At 36.6% G+C, this 23419-nt stretch overlaps 1 protein-coding gene across 1 annotated transcript in view; it reads left to right on the top strand.

Annotated features, from left to right (window-relative positions):
* The first annotated feature begins 6787 nt into the window (after positions 1 to 6787).
* Positions 6788 to 23419, top strand: part of Gpr158 (G protein-coupled receptor 158) — a 390707-nt gene continuing 374075 nt past the window's right edge. The window contains exons 1-2 of the mRNA XM_005320245.5: positions 6788 to 7277; positions 7530 to 8431. Of these exons, the coding sequence (XP_005320302.2) occupies positions 7530 to 8431 (902 nt within the window). The 5' untranslated portion in view covers positions 6788 to 7277. The remainder of the gene's footprint in view (positions 7278 to 7529; positions 8432 to 23419) is intronic.

Genomic DNA, 23419 nt, shown 5'->3' with positions numbered 1-23419 from the left:
AATTTTGAATTTCATATTCAGAACTATAAGCAGAATAAACCTCTCTTCTTCGCAAATTATTCAATCCGTGGTATTCAAAGTGAGATCCTAGGACCAGCAGGGAAATTGTTAAGAATGCAGACCATTCCTGGGTGGTGGGGTGTAGGCCTGTAATTCCAGCCACATGGGAGGCTGAGGCAGGGGGATTTCAAGTTCAAAGCCGGCCTCAGTAATTTAGCAAGGCTTTAAGCAACTTAGGGAGAGTCTGTTTTTAAATAAAATATAGAAAACAAGGACTGGGATGTGGCTCAGTGTTTAGGTGCTCCTAGGTTCAATCTCCACCTAAAAAAAAAAAAAAAAGAAAAGAAAAAAAAGAATGCAGACCATCTCTTCTGTGTTCCAGACATAGTGAATCCATGATTTGGGGAGTGGGATCATTAACCTGTGCTTTGATAAAAGCTCTTCAGGTGAATCCAGTATGTATCAACATTTGAGAACCACTGGTATAGTAATTAAGAGAATGGCATTTGGAACCAGATGGCTGTATTTCTTAGGATACTTCATTTTTTTATTGTTTCTTTCCTGTAAAATTTTAATAGCACCAAATTCATAGTGTTGTAATGAAGAATAAATGAGCTAAAATATGAAAATTCTTAGAACAGTTTTGAGCCATTCTAAGTGATGTGTAAGTGTGGTAATAATAACAGTAATAATACTCTTTAGTGTCCCCCCCCCCACTACAAACCAGTTTCGAAATTCAAAGCAAGGCTTTGTGTTTACCAAATCTTTTCTTCTAATATCTTAGAATTATTTTTCATGGCTCAAGGCAGTATTTCTCAGCATGTGCTCCTTGTATCATTTGCATCAAAATCAACTGAGGTGCTTATTAAAACGCAGATTTTAAAGTTCTATTGGATCCAGGAGATCAGAATTCTCTAGTGCTACCTCTGCATGCTGAAATTTCAAAACTACTCTTCTTGAATAAAAAAGACTATAATCTTCATTTTGCAAATGGGCCATGAGACCCAGGAATGGCATATGTTTCAGGAAACCCAGAATTTCAATAAGACCAGGAATAATAACTAGATTTCTGGTTTTGTGTTTGTTTATATTGAAAGATTATGCTGTGTCTCTGTACTTTTATTTGCTTTATCAGGAATTTGATTGGGGTTTGTGCCACTTTGTTTCCTGAGATTCAGCATTATTTAATCTAAGAATAACATTTACCTTGCAAGTCTAGGAGTATCAAGAACAATAAGTTCTTGGAAAATATACCTAGAGTATTATTCATCACAGCTGCAATTGTTCCAATGTGGATTATATATCTAATATATCACTCTTACTTTACAGATTAACCAAAAGGGCTCAGAGACTGTCAAAAGTTACTTGATTAGATAATGGCAGAAGCAATTAGAACCAAGTCTTTCAACTGCCTGTCTAGTTTCCTTTTCCTATATCCCACTGTCCTAATTCTTGTTTTTATTTATTTTTATTTTTGGTACCAGGAATTGAACTCGGGGTGCTTTACAACTAAGCTACATGCCTAGTCTTTAAAACATTTTTTTAAAATTTTGAGCCAGGGTCTCATTAAGTTGCTTAGAGCCTCACTAAATTGGTGAGGCTGTACTTGAATTTGTGATTCTCCTACCTCAGCCTCCAGCAGTCAGTGGGATTATAGGCATGTGCTACCACACCTGGCCTAATTTTTGCTGAAAAAAAATGACCTAAATTCCTTTCTACTTGTATGGTATAGCATTAAAAACATGAAGACAGTCATGCTGGAAGAATATTGAAAATCATCATAGATTATGATATGCAGAGATAAATACATTGATTAATTTATTGATATATATAATTTTATATGAAATATATAAACAACTCTTAAGCCATTTATTGAAAATTACAACCTACAAAAACTGACTTCAGATATTTAAAAATTTACAAAAACAATACATCTATATTGTTCATATACCATCTAGTCTTGGTAGTTTTTGGTCTCCTTTGATTCTTTTTATTGAGTGTTGTTAATTTCATATTTTCCTTTTTATAACAGAGTAAACCAATCATATGATGACAACTCATAACTCTATTACATAGTGGGCTTTTTTTTTGTATTAGGGATTGAACCCAGGGGCACTTTACCACTAAACCACATCCCCAGCCTTTTTATTTTTTTATTTTGAAACAGGATCTGGCTAAATTGCTTAGGGCCTTTCTAAGTTGCTGAGGCTGGCTTTGAACTTGTGATCCTCCTGTCTCAGCTGGGATTACAGGCGTGTGCCACCACACTCTACTACATATTGTTTTTTCTTGTATGTGGTACTGGGAATTAAACCCAAGGGTACTTTACTCCTTAGATACATCCTCAGTTATTTTTTAAATTTTTATTTTTTTTTTGAGAGAAGGCCTTGCTAAATTGCTAAGTTGCTGAGGTTGGCCTTGAATTTAAGATCCTCCTGTCTCAGCTTCCTGAGTTGCTGAGATTAGGTGTACACCAGCACAGTTTGCTTTTTCATTAATGCATATTTGTTCTAAAGCAATTAGATTGACTTTTAAGGTTATGATGTAAAAGCCTTAGGCCTTTTCACACAGATCCTATAAGTCTTTTATCCATTGTTCAATTACAGTCAAGCTCCTGAAGAGTATAAATGTGCAGTTAGACAATTTAGTTAATTCTGAGACATGCACAGGAATATTTATCTACAAATTATATTCATATGCTTGGGGGAGGAGGATATTTATCCCAGGCTTATTTCTTATCTTGATTATCTTATAAAATGATTTGCCTTTTGTGTCTATTGTTAGTACTTTTGTATCACTTCAGCTTATCATAGTTATCTTCTTCCATTTCTCTTTCCTGCTAAGCATCCAATATTTGTAGACTCGGTGCATTCATATATAGTCCCTTTATCAAAGGTAAGTTTTTCTCCCTGTTATGTTTAGCCAGTTCATTACTTACTACCTACTATCCAATTAATTATTCCTCATTCTTTAGGTTTTAGTTTGTTACCTCCTCATGGTGTTTCTCTCCTTTTATTTCTTTATTTAAGAAGCTCCCTGAACCCATACCTTGCTTTTATTTTTTTATCACTTCACAGTGTGTATTTCTTCATGGTATTTATTATAATGTGTAATTATCTTGTTTATTTCATTGCCTTTTTATGTCTCTACCTATTTGAACATAAAAGCTAGGTAGGCACATGAGATATCTGTTTCACCTCGAGTACAAGGCCCAATGCCTAATATACAGTAGAGTTTCAACAAACATTTGTCAAATGAGTGATGTCTTATGTGAGTTGGAGTGGAATTTTGTAGTCTTCTTGAGGGATGTGTGTGTGTGTTAAATTTTGATTGCCATTTATAATCTTTTTTTTAAGGATTATTTCCTTAATTGATGACTACTAATTCAGACACGGATAGTTTACATCAGCTTCCTGACTCAAACCTATTAAATGAACCAGATTTTGTAAAGTATTTGAACCTGGGAGCCTTATCTTATTTGGACCTTGATGTTCTAGAGCTTTCTGGACCACAATGTACTGTCTTTCATAGCTTGTGTTTTATAATAGCTTCTGGCCTCAGGTGGTTGTTGAGCTTTTGAAATGTGGCTAGTGTGAAGTGTCATGTATTGTAAGAACAAAAAACACACCAGATTCAGAAAACTTAGTACAAGAATATAAGTAGAGCATTAATAATTATGTTATATACTCATTAAAATGATAATCATTTGGATATGTTGAGCAAAAATAAGACATTAAATTAATTTAATTTTTTCTTTAAACTTTTAAAATACACTATTAGAACATTTAAAATTATTTAACACATATTTAATTTGTGGCTCAGATTGCATTTCCATTGGGAATTTCTAGACCCATGTAGCTCACTCCAGTTGTTTGACAATGAAGCTTGACAGGGATCCACTGAGGGGGATTATGTTGTTGCATAAGCCTCTCATAGTCTGCTCCTCTCTTGTTAGATGTTGTATTAGTTTTTTGATTTCTGGGACAAAATACTTGAGAAAAACAACTTCAAGGAGGAAAGATTCACTTTGGCACATGTTTCAGAAGTTTCAGTTCATGGTCAGCTGGCTCCGTTCCTTTGGACCTGAGGCAAGGCAGAATATCACGACTGAAGGGGATGGTAGATGAAAACTGCTCACCTCATGGCAGCCAGGAAGCTAGAGGTGGAGAGGAAGAGGCCGAAGATAAGATATAGCCTTCCAGGCCATGCCCCATGATGCACTTTCTCAAATTAGGCCTTACCTCCTACAGTTTTCATCACCTCCCATTAATGCTATCAAATTATTCAATGTATTAATTCACTACTGAGGTCAGAGCCCTCATGAATAAATCACTTCCCCCAAACCCCATCATTTGAACATCACTGCATTGGGGACCAAGCCTTAAACACATGAACCTTTGATGAACATTTCAGATTTAAATATAACAGATGTGTACTAGAAGGAGGACTGGAATCCTGGATAATGGCTTAGGAGGTATTCCAGCACTACCTAAATGTCAAATCCTGAGCTCAGATATGTTTGTATCTCAAGATACAGAAAGTTTACCTGTCTTATCAGTGCTACAAAACAATAGAGGGATTAGAACACAGGTATTTTGATTAAATGACTTCTAGGGGGACCTCTTAAAAAAGAATATCTTCCTTTTTAACTTAGGTACTAGAAAAATTGAAAGAATTATTAATAGGTTATGTAGGTTTTCTAAAAAATCAGTTAACGAGGAAATTATACCTTAGTTTTTAGATGGTTAAGTAAAAGAAAAATCAAAATGTATACTGTAGTAAATTAAACAAACAGAAACTAATTCTGTAATTATTGCTATAAATACTATAGTAAAACATTAAACTGAAATGAACTTTACTTATCATAGGAGCATACATTGCAAAGCAAAATTTAAACAAAAAGTCGAATATGAACATGAAATCTACTTGTAAGTAAATGTAAGTTTAATAACCCATTCTTTACATAGCTATAAAACCTGCTTGGAGACCACGAATTGCAGTTTGGAAAACTGGTTGCTATAAGTTATTCCTAAAGCACTCATTATTGGCATATGAGGCAGACTTCTCTTGAGGTAAGGAAATGAAGTTTTAAATAATTGGCTTCATCATCATGACCTTCTGGTTCATTCATCAGTTTGGCAAATATTTAGTGAGAAGCTACCATGATCCAGGTGCTCAATATAGTACAGTGACCAAGGTTGAAAAAGATTTTTGCTCCTTTGAAATTTACATTTCAGTGCCTAAGTATTGTTATGGTCTGTATAAAGTTTGTCCCCAAAGGCTCATGCACTGGAAGCTTGATCCTCAGTGTGGTGATGGTGGAAACTTTTAAGAGGTAGTGCCTAGTCAAATTAATGAGTTCATTGGGATTCTACCCTCATGAAGGGATTAAAACTTTCTTGAAAGTGGGTCAGGTTGCATGGGATTGGATTAGTTCCTACAAGAGTGGGTTGTTATAGAAGAGTCAGTTTAATCTCTTGCTTCCTATTCTGTTATATGCACTCCCTCTCCCTATTCCTTATTGTCTCAAATATGATACCATTTCCATGTTCTGATGTAGCCAGAAGGCCTTCACCAGGGGACAAAATGATGATGATGCCTGATCTTGAACTTTTAGTCTTCAAAACTATGAGCTAAATAAGTATCCTTTCTTTATATATTATCCACTGTCAGTTATTTTGTTATAGTAACACAAAACAGACTAAGACAAGTATTTCAACAACAGGATGAAATGAAATGGTACACTAAATCTAAGAAGAGTTATCCTGGAATGCCAGGAGTAACATTTTTTTTTGTTACTTGGGAATTAAAAGTGAATTTAGGATGGTCTATTTGTCTTTTTTTTCTTTCTAATTTTTTTTGTCTTTGTTGGGAAACTTGAAAATAGAGGTGCATAAGCATTAGATGTCTACTATATTAATCTATTAACAAGATTCAAATAAAACAATTAGACTGTGTTAAGTGATTTCCAAATAATTTAGGGAAATACAGTTCTTTCTTCTACATGGACATCTCAACCTTATAACTAATCAGAAGTCTCAGTTCTTACCTATCAATTCTAGGAAACCCCAGTCAGAAGGATTTCCCTTCTTACCCAACACAGATGCACTTTTTTGCATTCTCATTCTCTCACAGTCACATGTTGTGCCCCTTTGACATATTCTCTCCCTTACACATCTTTATGTTCCTACATTTTTCATAGGTTCCCCAATCCTAGATCCCAAGAAGAGATTTCTTATTGTTTTGTTCCTAAAGTTCAACCAGTAGATGTCTCCATTACTCTCCCAAAGCTGAGACCAGCCTCAGCAAGTAGGTTTTAATCATTTCTTTAACCGACAACAAGGAAGAAGATTTGATAATTTGCCTAAAAATGAGCAGATTCTCAGGAGGACACATCTCCATCCTACGTTCCTCCCTCCCAGTTTCAGTCAAAAATGAAAACTACTCTCTTCTCCCTCTTTTCCAGGCAAAAGAAAAGGCTGATTTAACTAAGAATTCAAGACACCAACACCCTCCTCCTCATTATGTCCAAGTTTCCTTCGCTCTGAGCCACCCAAAGCTTGCTTCTCCCTCACTCCCGCCCACTCTTCCCTATCCCACCCCTGCGGGTTTCCGAGTCATCGGTGTACGCGAGTGGGTGAAAGGACTCTGCGCGGCTGCCTCCCGCGCCGCCGCCTGCTCCTCCGCCTCCTCTGTGCCGCCTCGGATTCAGCACTGGACAGCTCCCGCCCTAGCCCAACAAATGGCAGTCAGCTGATTGACAGCAGAGCCGACCAAACAGGGAGCAAGACGGCTTGAAGCCGCCCTCCAAGGGTTTGGTTGCGGCCAAGCTGCCTCTTTAAACTGGCTTTCCTCCCGAGGGCAGGGAGAGGCGGCAGTGTGGTTTGTGGCCAAACCTAAAGGCTCCAATTAACCAGCTGCCTGGTCCCTCCCGACTCCAGAGAAACAGACGTCTTAAAAGAAATCTCCGCTCCTTGGGACTCTCTTCTACGCTCGCCGTGCAGTTCTGGGTGCGCGCTCCCTGCCTCGGGGCGAGGGGGTCGGGAGGAGCCAGAGCAGGGAGGCGGGAACGACCTGCCACGGGTGAGATGATGGAGCAGCGTCTTCGGCAGCCGCGGTGGCAGCAGCAGCAACAGCAGCAGCAGCAACAGCAGCAGCTCTTGAACACACCTCAATGAGAGCGGCGGTGGCAGAGGCTGAGCAGAAAGACGTAAGCAGGCTAACTATAGCTGCCCGGAGCGCGAGGGGATGTAACCTGGTCTGCTCCAGGCTGCAAGGTGCGTAATTCCCAGCCGACCCAGTGTGGAGCGGGTGCAGCCAGCATTGCCACAGGTGATTTGATTTCCTGTAACCGCAGTTTAGCCAGCTGGACCAATTTCGAAACATTTTTATTTGAAAGTCTTTTTGGACTGGGAGCCGTCTGGAGAAGAAGGGAAGATCCCCTAGTAAAAGTCTTACTGTTGATAAATTGACGATCGAAATTAAAAAAGTGACTCCTCCTGTTACCTCCTTTCCTCTCTGCGAGACAGATGGGAGCCATGGCTCACCCCTTACTCCTCTGCCTCTTGCTCGCTCATCTGGGACTGGGAGCTGTTGGCGCCAGCCGCGACCCTCTGGGACGGCCGGATTCCCCTCGAGAGAAGACCCTGAGGGGGAAACAGCACGCGCAGCAGCTGGCTCGAGCTTCTGCCTCGGACCCCTCGGCTCCCTGGAGCCGCTCCACCGACGGCACCATCTTGGCGCAGAAACTCGCTGAGGAGGTGCCCCTGGACGTGGCCTCTTACCTCTACACCGGGGACTCCCACCAGCTGAAGCGAGCCAACTGCTCCGGCCGCTATGAGTTGGCAGGCCTGCCGGGGAAGTCGCCAGCCCTAGCTAGTTCCCATCCCTCCTTGCACGGGGCGCTGGACACGCTGACACACGCCACCAACTTCCTCAACATGATGCTGCAGAGCAATAAGTCTCGGGAGCAGAACTTGCAGGATGACCTGGAGTGGTACCAGGCGCTGGTACGGAGCCTCTTGGAGGGCGAGCCCAGCATCTTTCGGGCGGCCATCACCTTCACCACGGAGTCTCTGACCGCGCCGGCCCCGCAAGTCTTCCTCCAGGCCACTCGTGAAGAGAGTCGCATCCTGCTCCAGGACCTGTCCTCTTCTGCACACCACCTGGCCAATGCCACTCTGGAAACCGAGTGGTTCCACGGCCTCCGGCGCAAGTGGAGGCCCCATTTACACCGCCGCGGTTCCAATCAGGGGCCCCGGGGCCTGGGCCATAGCTGGCGGCGCAGGGACGGACTTGGCGGGGACAAGAGCCATGTCAAGTGGTCTCCGCCTTTTCTGGAGTGTGAGAACGGGAGTTACAAGCCAGGATGGCTGGTTACTCTTTCGGCTGCCTTCTATGGGTTGCAGCCTAACCTGGTCCCAGAATTCAGGTAGGGAGAGAAAAGGGCAAGAGTAAAGTCGTTCTTCCGGTTTTGCGGGTGGGTGCCTACGTGGGGGAAGAATGCTTAACTCTCTGTGACACTTACGTTTCCTACCGTCAGAGCAAAGACATAGGCAGAAGGATACCGCAAGCGAGTTCATGTGTAGAGTGGTGAGAAGCCCCCACTTCTATCAGCTTGAGGTACCCAGTGAAAGGATCAGTTTCCCTGCAAGTAGTCAGGGAAAGGGAAGCACTTAGAGTTGAGACTCTTCGGCAGCTCTATGCCTCCCTCCAACTTTCAGGATTGCAAGGAGGAGAGTTCCCCATTAGAAGTGGTGCTGCAAAATTTGGGGAGTGTGGGGTGCACCCAGCAAGCAGAGTGGTGAGCATCAGATTAGGGAAGGGAGCTGGAGATAAGAGTTCTTGTGTCTGTCACTTGGAGTTAGCCTCTGTTTTCTGCGTGTATGGTTTGGGGGACCAGCCTGCTGTCAGTCAGTTACCAGAGCATATAATTAAACCTGTGCTATCCCCTGGGTGGTTCTGGCGACTCAGCAGTGAGTCACTCTCAGCAGCAGAGCTGTTTCCAGGATCTACATTTGGCAATTTAGTCAGTGTACTCCTTCTACCCATCTTCCCCCTCTTCCCAATCGATCTTTCCTTCCTTTCTCTTGTTCCCTGTGTGTGAGGCATACCTAAGGTTCTCAGAGCCCTTTATACCCCCACACACTTTATAAATGAACCTAATTGCATTATGTTAGGGATGGAGGAGACAGCTCTAACTGAATTCACTCAGGAAGCTGAAACAGTTCTATATTTACTGTCTGAAAGTACAGTGAGCTGAGAATTTGCAAATTAGCAGGTTTTAACTTCAATCCTGAGAAGTGCTGACCTTTGTGGTGAGAAGTTGTAGAAGCAGCCTTTATGAATGCAAGGAAAGAGCAGAAACTCTGAAGAGGGGTTGGGAGAGAGTAGCAAATTCACTGGGATCCTCCTCAGTTCTCAAGGTAGGAGGCTCAGGAAAGAAGGTCTTGAGGGGCTGAGGTTGCTTCTCTACTTTTTAGAAACCTGGGAAAAAGGGAGAAAACTTTGTATGTTTTTTTATTATTATTTTATTCCTTTGGCATAGCAAGAATGGGATGTTGACCTGCTGAAAGATATTAGGTCAAGTACTGGGTGGGTAAGTGAGGAAATAAGACTTCTCTTGGTATTGCCATTTACTGCTGAATGGCCCCAAACAAGTTGCTTAACCTCTCTGGCTTTCAGCTTCTTTTCAATCAAGTGAAAGAGTTGAACTAGAATAGTCTCTATGGATTTATAGTCATAAAATTCTGTAGCTTTTAGTACTGGCAACACTTGAGAAGATATAAATGAGAAACAACTCCCTTTCTTTGACTCCATATGACGTGTGTGTGTGTGTTGTGTGTGTGTGTGTGTGTGTGTGTGTGTGTGTGTTATGAGTCTTTTAAAGATCTATCTTAAAGCAATAACTTATTTTCAGGATAATCTCATTTCCTCTTGATTCCTGTAGGATCCTATTAGTAAGAGCTGAGCCCAGCTTTGAATCTTTGCCATACTGTATGCTCAGAAGAAGAAAGATCAGCAGACGCAATTCACTGCCAGTAAACTGTTTATGGTCTTCAGCTGGGCCTTTTCAGGGAGTTTCAGATCTATCAATCTACGCCTCTCTGTCTATCCATCTACCCTATTCTATTCTATCCTATTCTTTGCTAACATTCACTCTATATCAGGCTCTTTGCTGTTTTGCAAAGACTATCTTGATTGATTCTACGGTTTAGGTTTTATTGTTTTATCTATCTTACAGAAAAGGAATCTGAAGGACAGAGATATTAAACTTCTTGCCTAAGACTGCACAGCAGTTAAATAGTAGAGCCAGGATTTAAATTTCACTTTGCACTTTTAATTATTATGGTAAACTCTATTTTATGAAGATGGTCTTGGATCATTGCATACAATGTAATTGCTGCATAAAAATAAGTGTGCTTTCATGGGTCAGATGTGGAGAATGGGGATGAAAACCACTCATTTTCAGAACTGTTTCTCTTAAGGATCAGAAAGCATTTGTTCCCTAAATGATCTTCAGCTAGGCCTTTTCAGGAAGTTTCAGATCTATCAATCTATGCCTCTCTGTCTATCCATGTACCCTATTCTATTCTAATAATCATTCTATATCAGTAGTTTTGCTGTGTTGCAGGGACTATCTTGATTGATTCTCATCATGATCCTACGAGTTAGGTTTTATTGTTTTCCCTATTTCACAGAAAAGGAATCTGAAGGGCAGAGGCTGGCCTCCTGCCAGCCAAGGTGAAAGGCTGACACAAAGGGTCTGAGGTTGTGAGAACTCACATGCCCCCCACACATTTTCTTTTTATTATATTGAGAAAAAAAAAACAGTTTTCTCTTTAAGTACTTCCTTAGCCATCAGTGTGTTCTTCAGCCAAGGCTCAAAGCCAGGCCATTTATGTCTAGCTGACTACAGAGGATGGCTAGTCTTGATAGCCTCACAAAGAGCAAAATAAGGGCTCCTGTGAGTTCTTCTGCCTTGTGTTCTGTGCCTTTCAAATACTGTATTAAAGTTATGCACAGATTTTACCTAGAAGAAACAACTTGTTTCTTCATGAAACAACTTTACCTCTTGTTTCTTCATGAAACAACTTTACCTGTTGTTTCATGAAGAAACAACTAATTTCATTCTTAGATCTCTCAGGTAGTTACAACCTCAGAAAAGTTGAGCAATCTGCCCAAGATAATACAGCTAGTAAATCATGGTAAAATGAGAAAAAAATATCAAGTTTGTAGTAACAGCAGAAATGGAACATAGGCCTTTTGCCTCTAGTTTACCCTATACTTGGTAAATGTATACCTGAAGCATGTCTCTGTGGTTCTCTGGACCTCTGCACACAACCTATGTTGGGGACATGCTTCATTCTCTATCATCTTTTCAGACCCCACCCACCCCAAATAGCCCATAGAACATAGATGTCAATTTAAAAAAGGATTATATTGTTTATTTTACATATTTGAGTTAATATTTAAATGGATTTTTTCTCTCTCTTCACACTTACTAGAGGAATAGCTTTTTTTTTTTGTTCGTGATGTTGTATCATTTAAGATGTGTATTCTAAAATTCTATAGTTCAACTAAGTAATAGGTAAAGTAAGTGCATAAACCTGAAGTGAATTTTTGGAAAAATGTGATTAGGACCCCTAATCATAATTTTAAATAGTATTTTGAATGTGTTAAAGAGTTACTTGCAAATAGTCTTATCTATAATGAAAAAAATCCACTGAGAATGATTTACTTATGGAAGAGAAAAGGAGAAAAAAACATTGTGTTAATATTTCCATTTAAAATTATCTAATGGGGCTGGGATTGTGGCTCAGCGGTAGAGTGCTCGCCTAGCACGTGCGGGACCAGGGATTGATCCTCAGCACCACATAAATATAAAGGCATTATGTTGTGTCCATCTACACCTAAAAAATATTAAAAAATATCAGCTAATATTTCCCCATATCTCATCTATAAGTTTTAAGCATTTCAATCATATTATATTTTATTTTAAAAAATGTAAATCCAAAAACATGAAGTTCAAAAATAAGGAGAACATGGCCAACTACCTTTTAATATTACTGTTTATCACTATATAAAATCGGGAATAAAATTTATTACCCTCTGTTTCAGAATGAAATTTAAAACCTGGTATAAGATACACATAGGAAGAGAAGTCTATTGTTCATCCCTTTTCTCCTTTCAAAAGTGTCATTCATTTCTCTTAATTAAATGTTTCTTGAGTCTTTTGTTATAGACTGATAATATAAACATTTTATATCCCATTTTCTATCCTAGCAAAAAAGAGAAAGTAATAATTGAAGGTATACTCTAAAATATCTGCTTATGACATTAAATTTGTGATGTCCTTGTAGAGTTTTTCTTGAATTAGAGTTCTTTGGTTTGCATAGTAATTTTTCTTTTTGGAACTTAAAGTGCCTTAAAGTTAGATTCCATTTTGCTGAATTCATAAATATCTTTCTTGTGGTGACTGAACTCTTAAGGTGCTTTGGATGGGTAGAATATACTTAAGTGTTAAATTTAAATGAAAGTTGAATTCTTTAGGGAATTATTCCTTTCTTGGTGAGCTGAAAAAAATTGTGAATTTGTTTGACTCCATCTTTTCATTTTGTAGTTGAGAAAACTGAGATTCAAAGAGCTAAAGGAAGTTGTTAGAAATAGCACAGTTCTTTTTTCTCAAGTTAGAATTAATGGGAACCAATATTCATTGAGCACCTGCTTTATGATTGATGTTTTACCTGTACCACTGCATTTCATTCTTAGATCTCTCAGGTAGTTACAACTCCAGAAAAGTTGAGCAGTCTGCCCAAGATAATACAGCTAGTAAATCATGGAGTCAAAATCAAATTTACATCTACCCAGCTATAAAAACACTATAATTTTTCCATTACTACACGATGCTTTCTATCTTTTTATTCCTAATTTTGTTTTCACCTTTCTCTTTAAAAATATAAGATGGTATTGGCTGGAGTCAATTCTTATATTTGGCCTAAATAAGTGATATTTACTTATTCATTTTTGGTCAATGATACAATCAGATATATTATATAGTGAGAATAATATTAGAGTTAACCACTTTGCCTCATGTGCCCATTTTGTCTCTGGCTGGCTGTATTATCTGTTTGGAAATCAGTGTCTGCATAATTAAAATGTGGAAATAGGATTGATGATCTTTTCTTGTCTTTTAACTTTATTCTATAAGTTCTTAAGTGCCCTATCCAAATGATCAACAAGCAGTTTTGGAAAAAGGGCTAGTTTATGTAAATCCAGTATGTTGTTAAATGATATTGATGGAGGAGGAATGTCAGACCTGGTATTTGGCTTTATAATACTTTACAGAAAACCCAAAAAATATATACTGAGTTAAGTATGTAAATTAATGAAAATGAGAATTCCATTTCAAAATAAGAATAAATCTGATCTGAGTTTCTATATTTTGAAAGACTACCTGAAATTTCTTTAAACTCAATAGGAGTTTACAGATTATTCACAGATTTTATTTAAACCAAGGACCTCAGTATACCTTTGTAAATTCCCTGAAGATGATCAATGTTTGGGTATTTTGGAACTCCTTACTTTTAAAAACAATCCATTTTCAATTTGCCTCTCTTGTTGACTTTAAAATATCAAAAAGAGCCATTTATTGTGGTGTAGCAACAGCAAATAATTATCTTGCTATTTTGTAGAATATGCATTTGGAAGCCAATATGGGATTTCCCAAACTTCTTAATAAAGAGTATATACCTACTCTCTAGAAAATGAAGTGATGCCTTTACTAGTTCAACTTTACAGCCTAAACTTGTGGATAAATCAAATATTACTTTCAACTTGAGAAAGTTAGCAGTTTGCTATAATACTATCCAGGTTTTAAGGCCTTTTATGTTCTTTAGAGTGCTATTGAATTCAATAGCATTTTATGATTCTATTTTAATATACTGGGATGTCAAGAAGTATGTTGTTGATGTTATTTTGCTCTTTGTTCCTACAGCAGCATTAGGGATCTATCTATTTTTTTTCAGTTATGGTTTGATGTTTGAAGGGTTATTTAAGCTGAATTACTAATAGAGCACATTGGGATTTTGATAACTTTGGCAGCTTGATGGTTATTATGTGCAAATAGGCTTTTCACTGGTACTGGGGTGACGCTTTGGAGGGTTCAGCCAACAGCATTATTAAACTGTTTCCCAGCACAGTAATGTCATATGCATCGGTGGGGCTTGTTTTGCTAGTCTTTTAGCCTTATCTGCTTTTAGTAACAATTCATTTCTATGTGCAATTTCCATCTGGGCCAGGCATTTGTTCATCCAACAAATCTTTCTTCCCATAGGAAAAATCTTTATCTATAACAATATTAAGATAAAAAGCTATTCCATGAAATACTTTATTCAGTTTAAAAGATTAATCCTCTGTTTAAAAGTCTTTCAGAGGTTTTTTTCCCTCCCCCCTTTCCTTCAATGCTAAGTCTTGTATAGCAATCAGGACTGAAGTTCTTTGTTATACCTAAGAATGTTATAGTGCCTCAAAGCAATTATAGGTTACATCTAGCTTCATTACCTTCATTATAGGTAGAATTTATAGAAAATACAGATTAGCTTAACTGTAATACAACCCCAAGATTGGAAAATTTATTTTTCCAAACTAAAGCCCTGTTACCTATCTTCTTGTCCAAGAAGAATCTCTTTTTTTCACATGATTTACATTAGAGTTACTGATCCCACTAGTTAATTGAGATCCAGTTAATTTTTATTAATATTTGTTGTAACTTCCTCCATTTAAAAAATGTTAAATAAAAGATGACAATGTAGAATATTTTTCTTAGCCTGTCAAATTAGCAAAGTATAACTTGAAAAGAAAAACTTGAAAAGAGATACCTTAGAGTTACATAAGATTTTGGGTATTGCTTTAACCCAGTTTTCTCACCTTTTATGTGTTCTCTCCAATGTGTATGCTTTGTTACATCATTATGGAAAGACTTGTATGTAATAACATGACACATGGCTTTTATATGAGAAAGGGAAAAAGACATGATAGTAAAGAAAAATGTATTTTATCAATTCTAAGACATGCTTTATTCATATTTTGATGTCTCATATTGAACTATGTCTTATGATGGAGGGCATGACATTTTCAATTGGTTTTATTTTCTTTTAGTGGTACACAGTATCACAGTGCATCTTTCAATTAATGGCATCTTATATTTGATGAAATAATGACATTAGGAAATGGGAAAATGAGTTTTCTTCAACAACAAAATTCTATTATTATCTATAACTTATCCAAGATGCAGCAAAGTATGTATAGATGAAAACCTGAAATGTAGTTCTACCTTACTGCTATATGTGTATTAGATTGCTAGTTTTCATAATAATTTGTTAAAAAGATGAGCTATATTAAAACATATAACCATATATATTTTTTTGATACTGGAGATTGAACCCAGGGCCTTGTACATGCTAAGCAAGCACTCTACCATGAACTACATTTGTAGCATCCCCACCCCTTTCTTTTTGGTACTGAGGATTGAACTGAGGGGCACTGAGTTATATCACAAGACTTTTTAATTTTGAGACAGTGTTTTGTTAATTGTTGGGGCTGGCCTTGAATCTGCAGTTCTCCTGACTCAGCCTCCCAAGTGACTGGGATTATAGGCATGCACTTCTGTGCTTGGCACAACCCTTTTGAATTTTGATTTTGAGAAAGGGTCTCACTAAATTGCCCAGGCTATCCTTAAACTTGTAATCCTCCTACTTCAGCTCCCACATAGCTGGGATTACAGTCATGTACCCAGTTCACATTTTCTTTTTTAATGTATGTGAAATACACAAAACATTGAACTAGAAACTATAGAAACTTTAATTTTTAAATTTATTTGTATTTTTATTTGTATTTTTATTTGTTTTTTAGTTATTATACATGACCATAGAGTATATTTGACATATTTTTACAAGCATGAAGTATATCTTATTCTACTATAAAACTTTAATTTTTAAATTTATCTGTATTTTTTGTTTTTTTAGTTATTATACATGACTGTAGAGTATATTTAACATATTTTTACAAGCATGAAGTATATCTTATTCTAATTGGGATTCTAGTCTTGTGGCTGTACATGATGTGGACATTCACTGTGGTGTATTCATATACATACATAGGGAAGTTATGTCTGATACATTCCACTCTTTCCTATTCCTGTCTGTCCTCTCTTCCCTTCATTCTCCTTCATCGAATGCACTGAACTTCTATTCTTCCCCTTCCACTTTGTTGTGTGTTAGCACCCACATTTCAGAAAGAATATTTGACCTTTGGTTTTTGGGATTAGCTTATTTTGCTTAGCATAATAGTCTCCAGATCCACCTACTTACTGGCAAAAGTCATAAAGCCATTCTTTTTATGGCTGAGTGATATTCCATTATGTATATATTCCACATTTTTAAAATCCATTCATCTGTTGAAAGGTACCTAGGTTGGTTCCATAGTTTAGCTGTTGTGAATTGAGCTACTATAAACAGTTATGTGCCTGCATCATTAGTATGCTGATTTTAAGTCCTTTGGGTACGTAACAAGGAGTGGTGTAACTGGCTCAAATGGTGATTCCATTCCTAGCTTTCTGAGGAATCTCCATATTCCTTTCCGTAGTGGTTACACCAATTTGCAATCTTACCAGCAATGTATGAGTGTACCCCTTTCTCTACATCTTTGCCAACATTTATTGTTACTTGTACTCTTGATAAATGCCATTCTGACTGGAGTGAGATAAAATTGCAGTGTAGTTTTAATTTGCATTTCTCTAATTGCTAGCAATGTTGAACATTTTTCATATATTTGTTGACCATTTGTATTACAGAAACTTTTATTTTCAGAGTAGGTTAGTCAGGGATCATAAAAATCTTCCTCATCCCATCTGGCAAAGTATTTAACTCATACTGTGGGAAAATGCCTAGCATATAAAGAATAAAAGACCACTGATAACTAGGAATAGGATGGAGTAGATATGCCTTTCCTTTCTAAAGTTCTTAAAGTTTTCAAATTAGAAGTAAAAACATGTTTTATAGCAATGTAACTAGTTTTAGTGATAGACTTGTGGTGGAGATGGACATTTTTTCCTTTTCCCAGTCAGTTGTTTTGTAATAGAGTTCAGTTTTCCTCTTGTTTTATGCCTCAGATCACTGATGTTTTGAGCTAGGTTATCCTTTTTGATGAGGATATCTTGTTCATTTTTTAATATTTTACAGCACCTCTGGCCTCTACCCATCTCTACTAGATATCAATGGCAATGTCCCCTTCCCCTCAGTGTGATAACCAAATATGTTTATAGATATTGCAAAATATACCCTAGGGGCAAAACTGCCTGTCTGAAAGTCACCGGTGTAGAGAAACATATATGACACACCACAGATATAATATACTATTCTGAGGCTATCCTTATTTCAAGGGTTCTGCATGCATGTGTACGTGTGTGTATTTATATATATGTATATACACATGTATTTATGTGTACATGTACACTTATATATACATGAATTTGTAACATCACATTTCTATTTATTTATTTAGAATATAAGCTCATTATATATATAAAACCCAAATGAATGAGAACTAGAAAATTTGATGAACCAATGGAACATTAATTTATATTTATATGTAAATTGTGAATACATTTTCAGGTTTTTTCTCTTCCACTTTCACATGCATTTAAAGTCCAGATTCAAAAGTCACTTTTCCAATTCTTTATCACAAACAGCACTACTAAATCAATTATTGGACCTTATCCACAGGTTCAACAAAGTAATACTATTGAAATTCACAAAGCAGAATGGATAAATACATGAAAGAAAAAAATGAATCACCCGTCAGTCCTGGTAATGGTCAACGTGTCAGTAAATGACCCCCATCGAAGTAATTATCAACATGTCTACTTACCAACCCAAAGGAGAACTAAACACACTCTCTTAGAGCATGTCTGTATACTATTGATCTTATATGTAAAATATCCCTAGCTAAGATATAGCTAGTGAGTTCTCCAATACCTGTACTGTTCCCTGTCTCTGAGTGTGTCTTTCTTTCTCTCGATAAATTCGTTCTGTGCCTCATTTTGACCCATCCTTAAATTTCTTTCTGGCATGATATCAAGGACCCAGTCTCTGAATTGAGGTCTACCACCCTTTTGGGGGACCTCCTCAGGATCATGTTCTAGTGACATCTTGTTTTATTGTAGTGTTCTTGTTTTATTTTGGTTGCATGTCTCTTTTTTCTTCTTCTTTTACTCTTGGTTTTCTTGCCCATTGCCTTTCTTAGCTCTGGGAATTTGGATTTTCCAGCTTCTCTGATGAGATTTTGGTCAAAGAATGAGCTATTTCTAAATGTTCCATTCTTGAAAGTGAATGGATACACTGGGATATTTGAAATGTAAGGGAGGTAGACACTGAAAATACCACTTATTTGCAAAAATGTTTGATACTTTTCATGCTCCCAGGCTTAAACCTGCAAAGTGAAGAATAAAAGGCAAGGCACAGTAAGCAAACACCTGGCAAAGCAATTCCTTTTCTTATCAGCACGTCTAAGATGACAACCTATAGGTCCTTGACTTCTTCCAAGTTTGCGGCTGGCAAGTTCTGTCATTTGGCATTTCCTGACACATACTTGGTCACCTTTTATGGTGCAGTCTAAGATACCAAGGTCAGGGGCTGCCTGAAGAATTTCAGGTAAGAGACGCAGGCACAGAAGTGAGACTGGAAGAGCCAGAAATAGACCACAAAGGTCTGAAACATGAATTTTGAGGGGGCTGATTGTACATGACAAAAAAGAAATATTGGCAAGGAGTATCTCTCATGAGCACAAACGTCAGAAATTGGGATTATGGATTTTAGGTAATAAAAACATCATCATTATCTTCTCCAATATGACAACTGCATAACTTTATATTCTTTTTTTCTTTAGCCATCCTCATATTGTTGTATTAACTGTATTTTCATTTTTTATTGGTTACTTTTAGTTTGTACCTATAAACTTTAGATAGTCTATTCTTTACCTTTCTTCCTTTGTCCTCCTACTCTTATAATCTATTCCAATATTTTTAGATAATTAAAAATGATACAATTAATATTTTATAGTAAATTCTGTGCTTTGTCTATTAGTTGTCTCTAAGGGATGAAACTTGGATAAACTTCACTGTTCAGCAGATCATCTCTGTCTGATCATTTGCTCAAAACAATGCTGCATTTAGTTTGTATATGTTTGCATCAGAAATTTTAGTGTATTCCTTCCTACTCCTTGGAATTGCTGATTTCCTGTCTTTTTTAAAAAATTGTTTTATTTGTTTTAATTAGTTATACATGACAGTAGAATGTACTTACATACTTTGATATATCACACATAGATGGGATATAATTTCTCATTTTTCTGAGTATACATATTGTAGAATCACATTGGTCATACAGTCACATACATACATACAGTAATAATGTCTGTTTCATTCTACTATCTTTCTTATCCCCACCTCCCCTGCCTTCCCCTCCTTTCACTTCCCTCTACCTAATCTAAAGTAACGCTATTCTTTTTTTGCCTTTATATGTGTACTTTTTTTGCATTACAATTCTTAATACACATATGTACCACAATTTTTGTATCTCTGTATATAAAGTATGTTGCTACCCAATTCAAGTCTTCATATATGTACTTTGTATAATGATGTCCATCACATTCTACCATACTTGCTAATCCCCTGCCCTCTCCCTCTCCCTTTCCCTCCCACCCATCTTCCCTATCTAGAATTCATCTGTCTTTTTAATGTTAAAGAGACAAAAAGGAACCAAGCAACTTACTCATTTCTAAAACTATTTAACGTCCTTAATCAATCATTCTATTTGTTGAAGAAAACTCATATTTTTGTTGGAGACATTCTTCTTTGCATCCCATGATTTCTAGAAGTTTCTTTAGATCCTCTGCAGAACAATTATCATGGAAATCTTTTAAAATTATTGACCTTTTAGATTATGTATAAATTATCTTTTGTTGTCTGAACCATCACTGTTGATTCAAGGTTCAGTCATTTAGGTTGTTCCTACTGTTCTTTTTCTCTATGCCATCAGTTCTCCTAAAATGCAGTCCTTAGTTGATCATTCATTTTATGACTGAATGAGTAGGTTAATTTATATCATTAGCTGGCATAGATTCTTGTGGCATATGGGTAGGTCTTGTTGCTGAGTAGATCTCCCTCTCTCTCTCTCTCTGTCAGGCTTCATTTACTTTAGGCTGTCTGAGAAGGAAGTTGGCAGTATCTACTCCCACCTAGACCTTTACTCTAAGGGACTATAGAAGAGCTAATAATCATTCTAGAAGCTTTATTTCTTCTCAGGCATTTCTTTCAATATATGTACAGAATAGTTTTTGGATTTTTAGCTTTAGAATAAATGCCATCATTGCACATAAGGAGGGGGATGTGTCAACCCATGTAACTGTTTACAATGAAGTCTTTGAATTACCCTGAAGTTTGCCTCAGTTCCTACTTTCACTCTTTGTATTTGCTGACTTTGAACTTAAAATATTTCTGGAAGCTCTGTTGAATGAGTAGTTCCCACCTCTGCTTCAGTCTTCTTCTGAACCTATTCTGAGCTTAACTGGTACCAATCAGGCTCATTATCAGTATGATTATTGTTAAATTCCTGGTCAGTTTCCTTTCCTCATTGTACTTATTCCCACTGTACTTATTTGCTATCATTACAGTTGGACTTGGAGAGCAGGTGATAGAAAAACACATGCTCAATTGATGATCTTGAACAAGAACTTGAACTTAGGTCTTCTGATCAGTCAGCTTATTCTTACATCTATTCATATTCAGCTTGGTTTTACTTATTAGCTTTGTGTTCTTAGGCAAACCATTTCACCTCTTTGTATACCAAATTTCTTTTTGAGGGAGAATAATATCAGCCATATGTAGCTGCAATATAAATTGGGGAGAATAATACCAAATATATTTAAATGAGGATGTCTGATAGATAATAGGCACCCAATAAATAATTAAAAATTTAGGCTCAAAGTAGGCAAACTGTGCATGTAGTTGATATCTGTGAGTATCTAATTAAAACTCATTTTGAAATCCAATGAGAAATATTTTCCTTGGCCTTATTTTCTGTTATTATTTCTACATTAGAAGTATTGGCATACTATATTATCTTACTCTGAAAGATTATCCTGTACAGCTTCATATCTAATATTAATGTGTAGAAAAATATTATTTATAATTTAAAAACCTGTACAGATTATTAGTTGTATGGCTTTAATATCTCTATATATAAGCCGAGAGAGAGAGAGAGAGAGAGAGAGAGAGAGAGAGAGAGAGAGAGAGAGAGACTGAGCCTGAGCATGCACAGTGCAACTAAATGTAATAAATTGTTAACAAAAGATATATCTTTGCTTAGATATTGCAAACACTAACATAAATGGCATGTTAGTTATATTACTGGTAATTCTAAAGATACAAGACAGCTATTATATATTTTAAGATATATTACAGTATTTGCATTAGACATTTATTTTTTTCTGGCAGAATATGATTTATTCTTATTTCTTCCCCTTGCAATTAAAAAATTATAGTTTTGGATATATTATTAGTTTCTCTGGACCTTCTCATCTATAGAATTTTCTCTTTTATAGGACAGTCTAAATTAAAGTCAACAGAAGTTACTTCTTTGCTCCCTGACAAGGGATTGCCTTATTCTATTCAGAAATGTTCATATCCAAAGAGGTATTACAAGAAACACTGTACATGTGTTTAATAAAATAAATTGTAGCTCAAAATTTTTTCAGCAAAGGGAAAAAACCTCACAAAATGAAACATTTGTCATCTCCCTCTGCAAGAGCCTCAGATGTGAAATATATTTTTCAGGGAGACAATCATCTATGATCAAACTCTGAACCTTAACAATTTTAAAAGATGTTCTGCATTTAACTTTGAAAAAGTGTCACCCACAAGAGTCCCAAAATTCAAAGATTGTATTTGTAGATGGAGGGTTGATGTCCCATCCTGATTGACCTTACTTCATTTTGTATTTATTGGTTCTTTTTAAAAATCAAATAGAGTTATTTTTAACACAAAATGTACAGACCTTCTGAAGGCAGGTTTGACCTGATTGCCAAAAAGACTTCTCAGAACAAGAAGCCAGACAGATGGAAAATGCACTATGTAAAGTTTTGGCAAGCTTTTCTGGACATGTCTGCTGCAAAGTGGTATGGGGGAGGAGAACGTTTTCTTTAAGACAGACTGCTGTCTAATTCTCTTAGATGTTTTAGAGGAGATCAGGTTTTACCAATCATGTTATCACAGGAATATCAAGTCGTGATTGAAACTGGGTAGTTATATGGTTGAAAATAGATTTAAATTAATTTCTGGCAATATTTTGGGAAGATTATTATTACATAATGGCACTAGAGAAAAAAGACTGCTAAAAATACTCCTTAAATTTGGTCCTCTAAACAAGCAGAATATCATTTGATAATAATATGCTTATATAACTAAAGTTAATTGTTGTTTTGTAGAGGTAAGGGGTAAAAATAAACTACTTTTCTTAAGGCTTCACAGTGGGTTGCCATACAGCAATGAGGGGGGAAATGTGAGTATTTACCATGAAATTGTGTTCAGTCATAAATGGGCCAACTACACTTAGTGTCAGATGTTCTACAATCATAGCACATTATTAACTCACACTCTGGTTATGGATGTCATTCACATAGTTCCTGTTAAAGAGTTTGGATGAAGTCTGACATCATGATGACAAAGCAACTTCTATGATTATACATTGATGTTTTCATCCTTGCTTGTTTTAAGAAACCATGCTAAAAATATTTCTAATCAGTTTGCTGAGATTTAGAGGTTTAGCTTTAGGTTTTAGAAATAAATTATTTACTTTCCTTCCCTGACCTGTATCAAACAAACTTATTTGAATAGATGAAAGAGGCCTATTTTGGGCCCAAATAAAGATTCTTACATATTTAAGGTCTTAATAAAGAGTTGATTAAAGGCAAGAAACCATTTTCTTGGCAGAAGAGAAAAAGTTTAGAAGACTTTGAAATTTTTTACTCCAGAGAAATTTTAAGGAGTGAAATAACTATTTTCTAGTTTTAAAGTATCATTTTTCTATTATGAAGTATGTATTCACTTAGAAATTGTGGAAAATAATGATCTGAAGGAAAAAAATTAATTATAATCTTTATGCTCAGATATAATTAATAACATTTGTTACTTTTTTTGTTGTGAAACATATGTATTAAAATATTCTTCATGTTTTCTAAAAATGTATATCAATTGTCATTGTGTTTTGATTTATATCTCAGAATTCACCAGTCTTCTACAACACTACTGTTAATGGCTATATATTGTATATTTTCAAGATTTACTAAAAATGTAGACTTGATT

This window comes from Ictidomys tridecemlineatus, chromosome 10 (assembly GCF_052094955.1).
Source record: "Ictidomys tridecemlineatus isolate mIctTri1 chromosome 10, mIctTri1.hap1, whole genome shotgun sequence".
Lineage (NCBI taxonomy): Eukaryota > Metazoa > Chordata > Mammalia > Rodentia > Sciuridae > Ictidomys > Ictidomys tridecemlineatus.
This window is presented reverse-complemented; position numbering and strand designations above follow the sequence as displayed.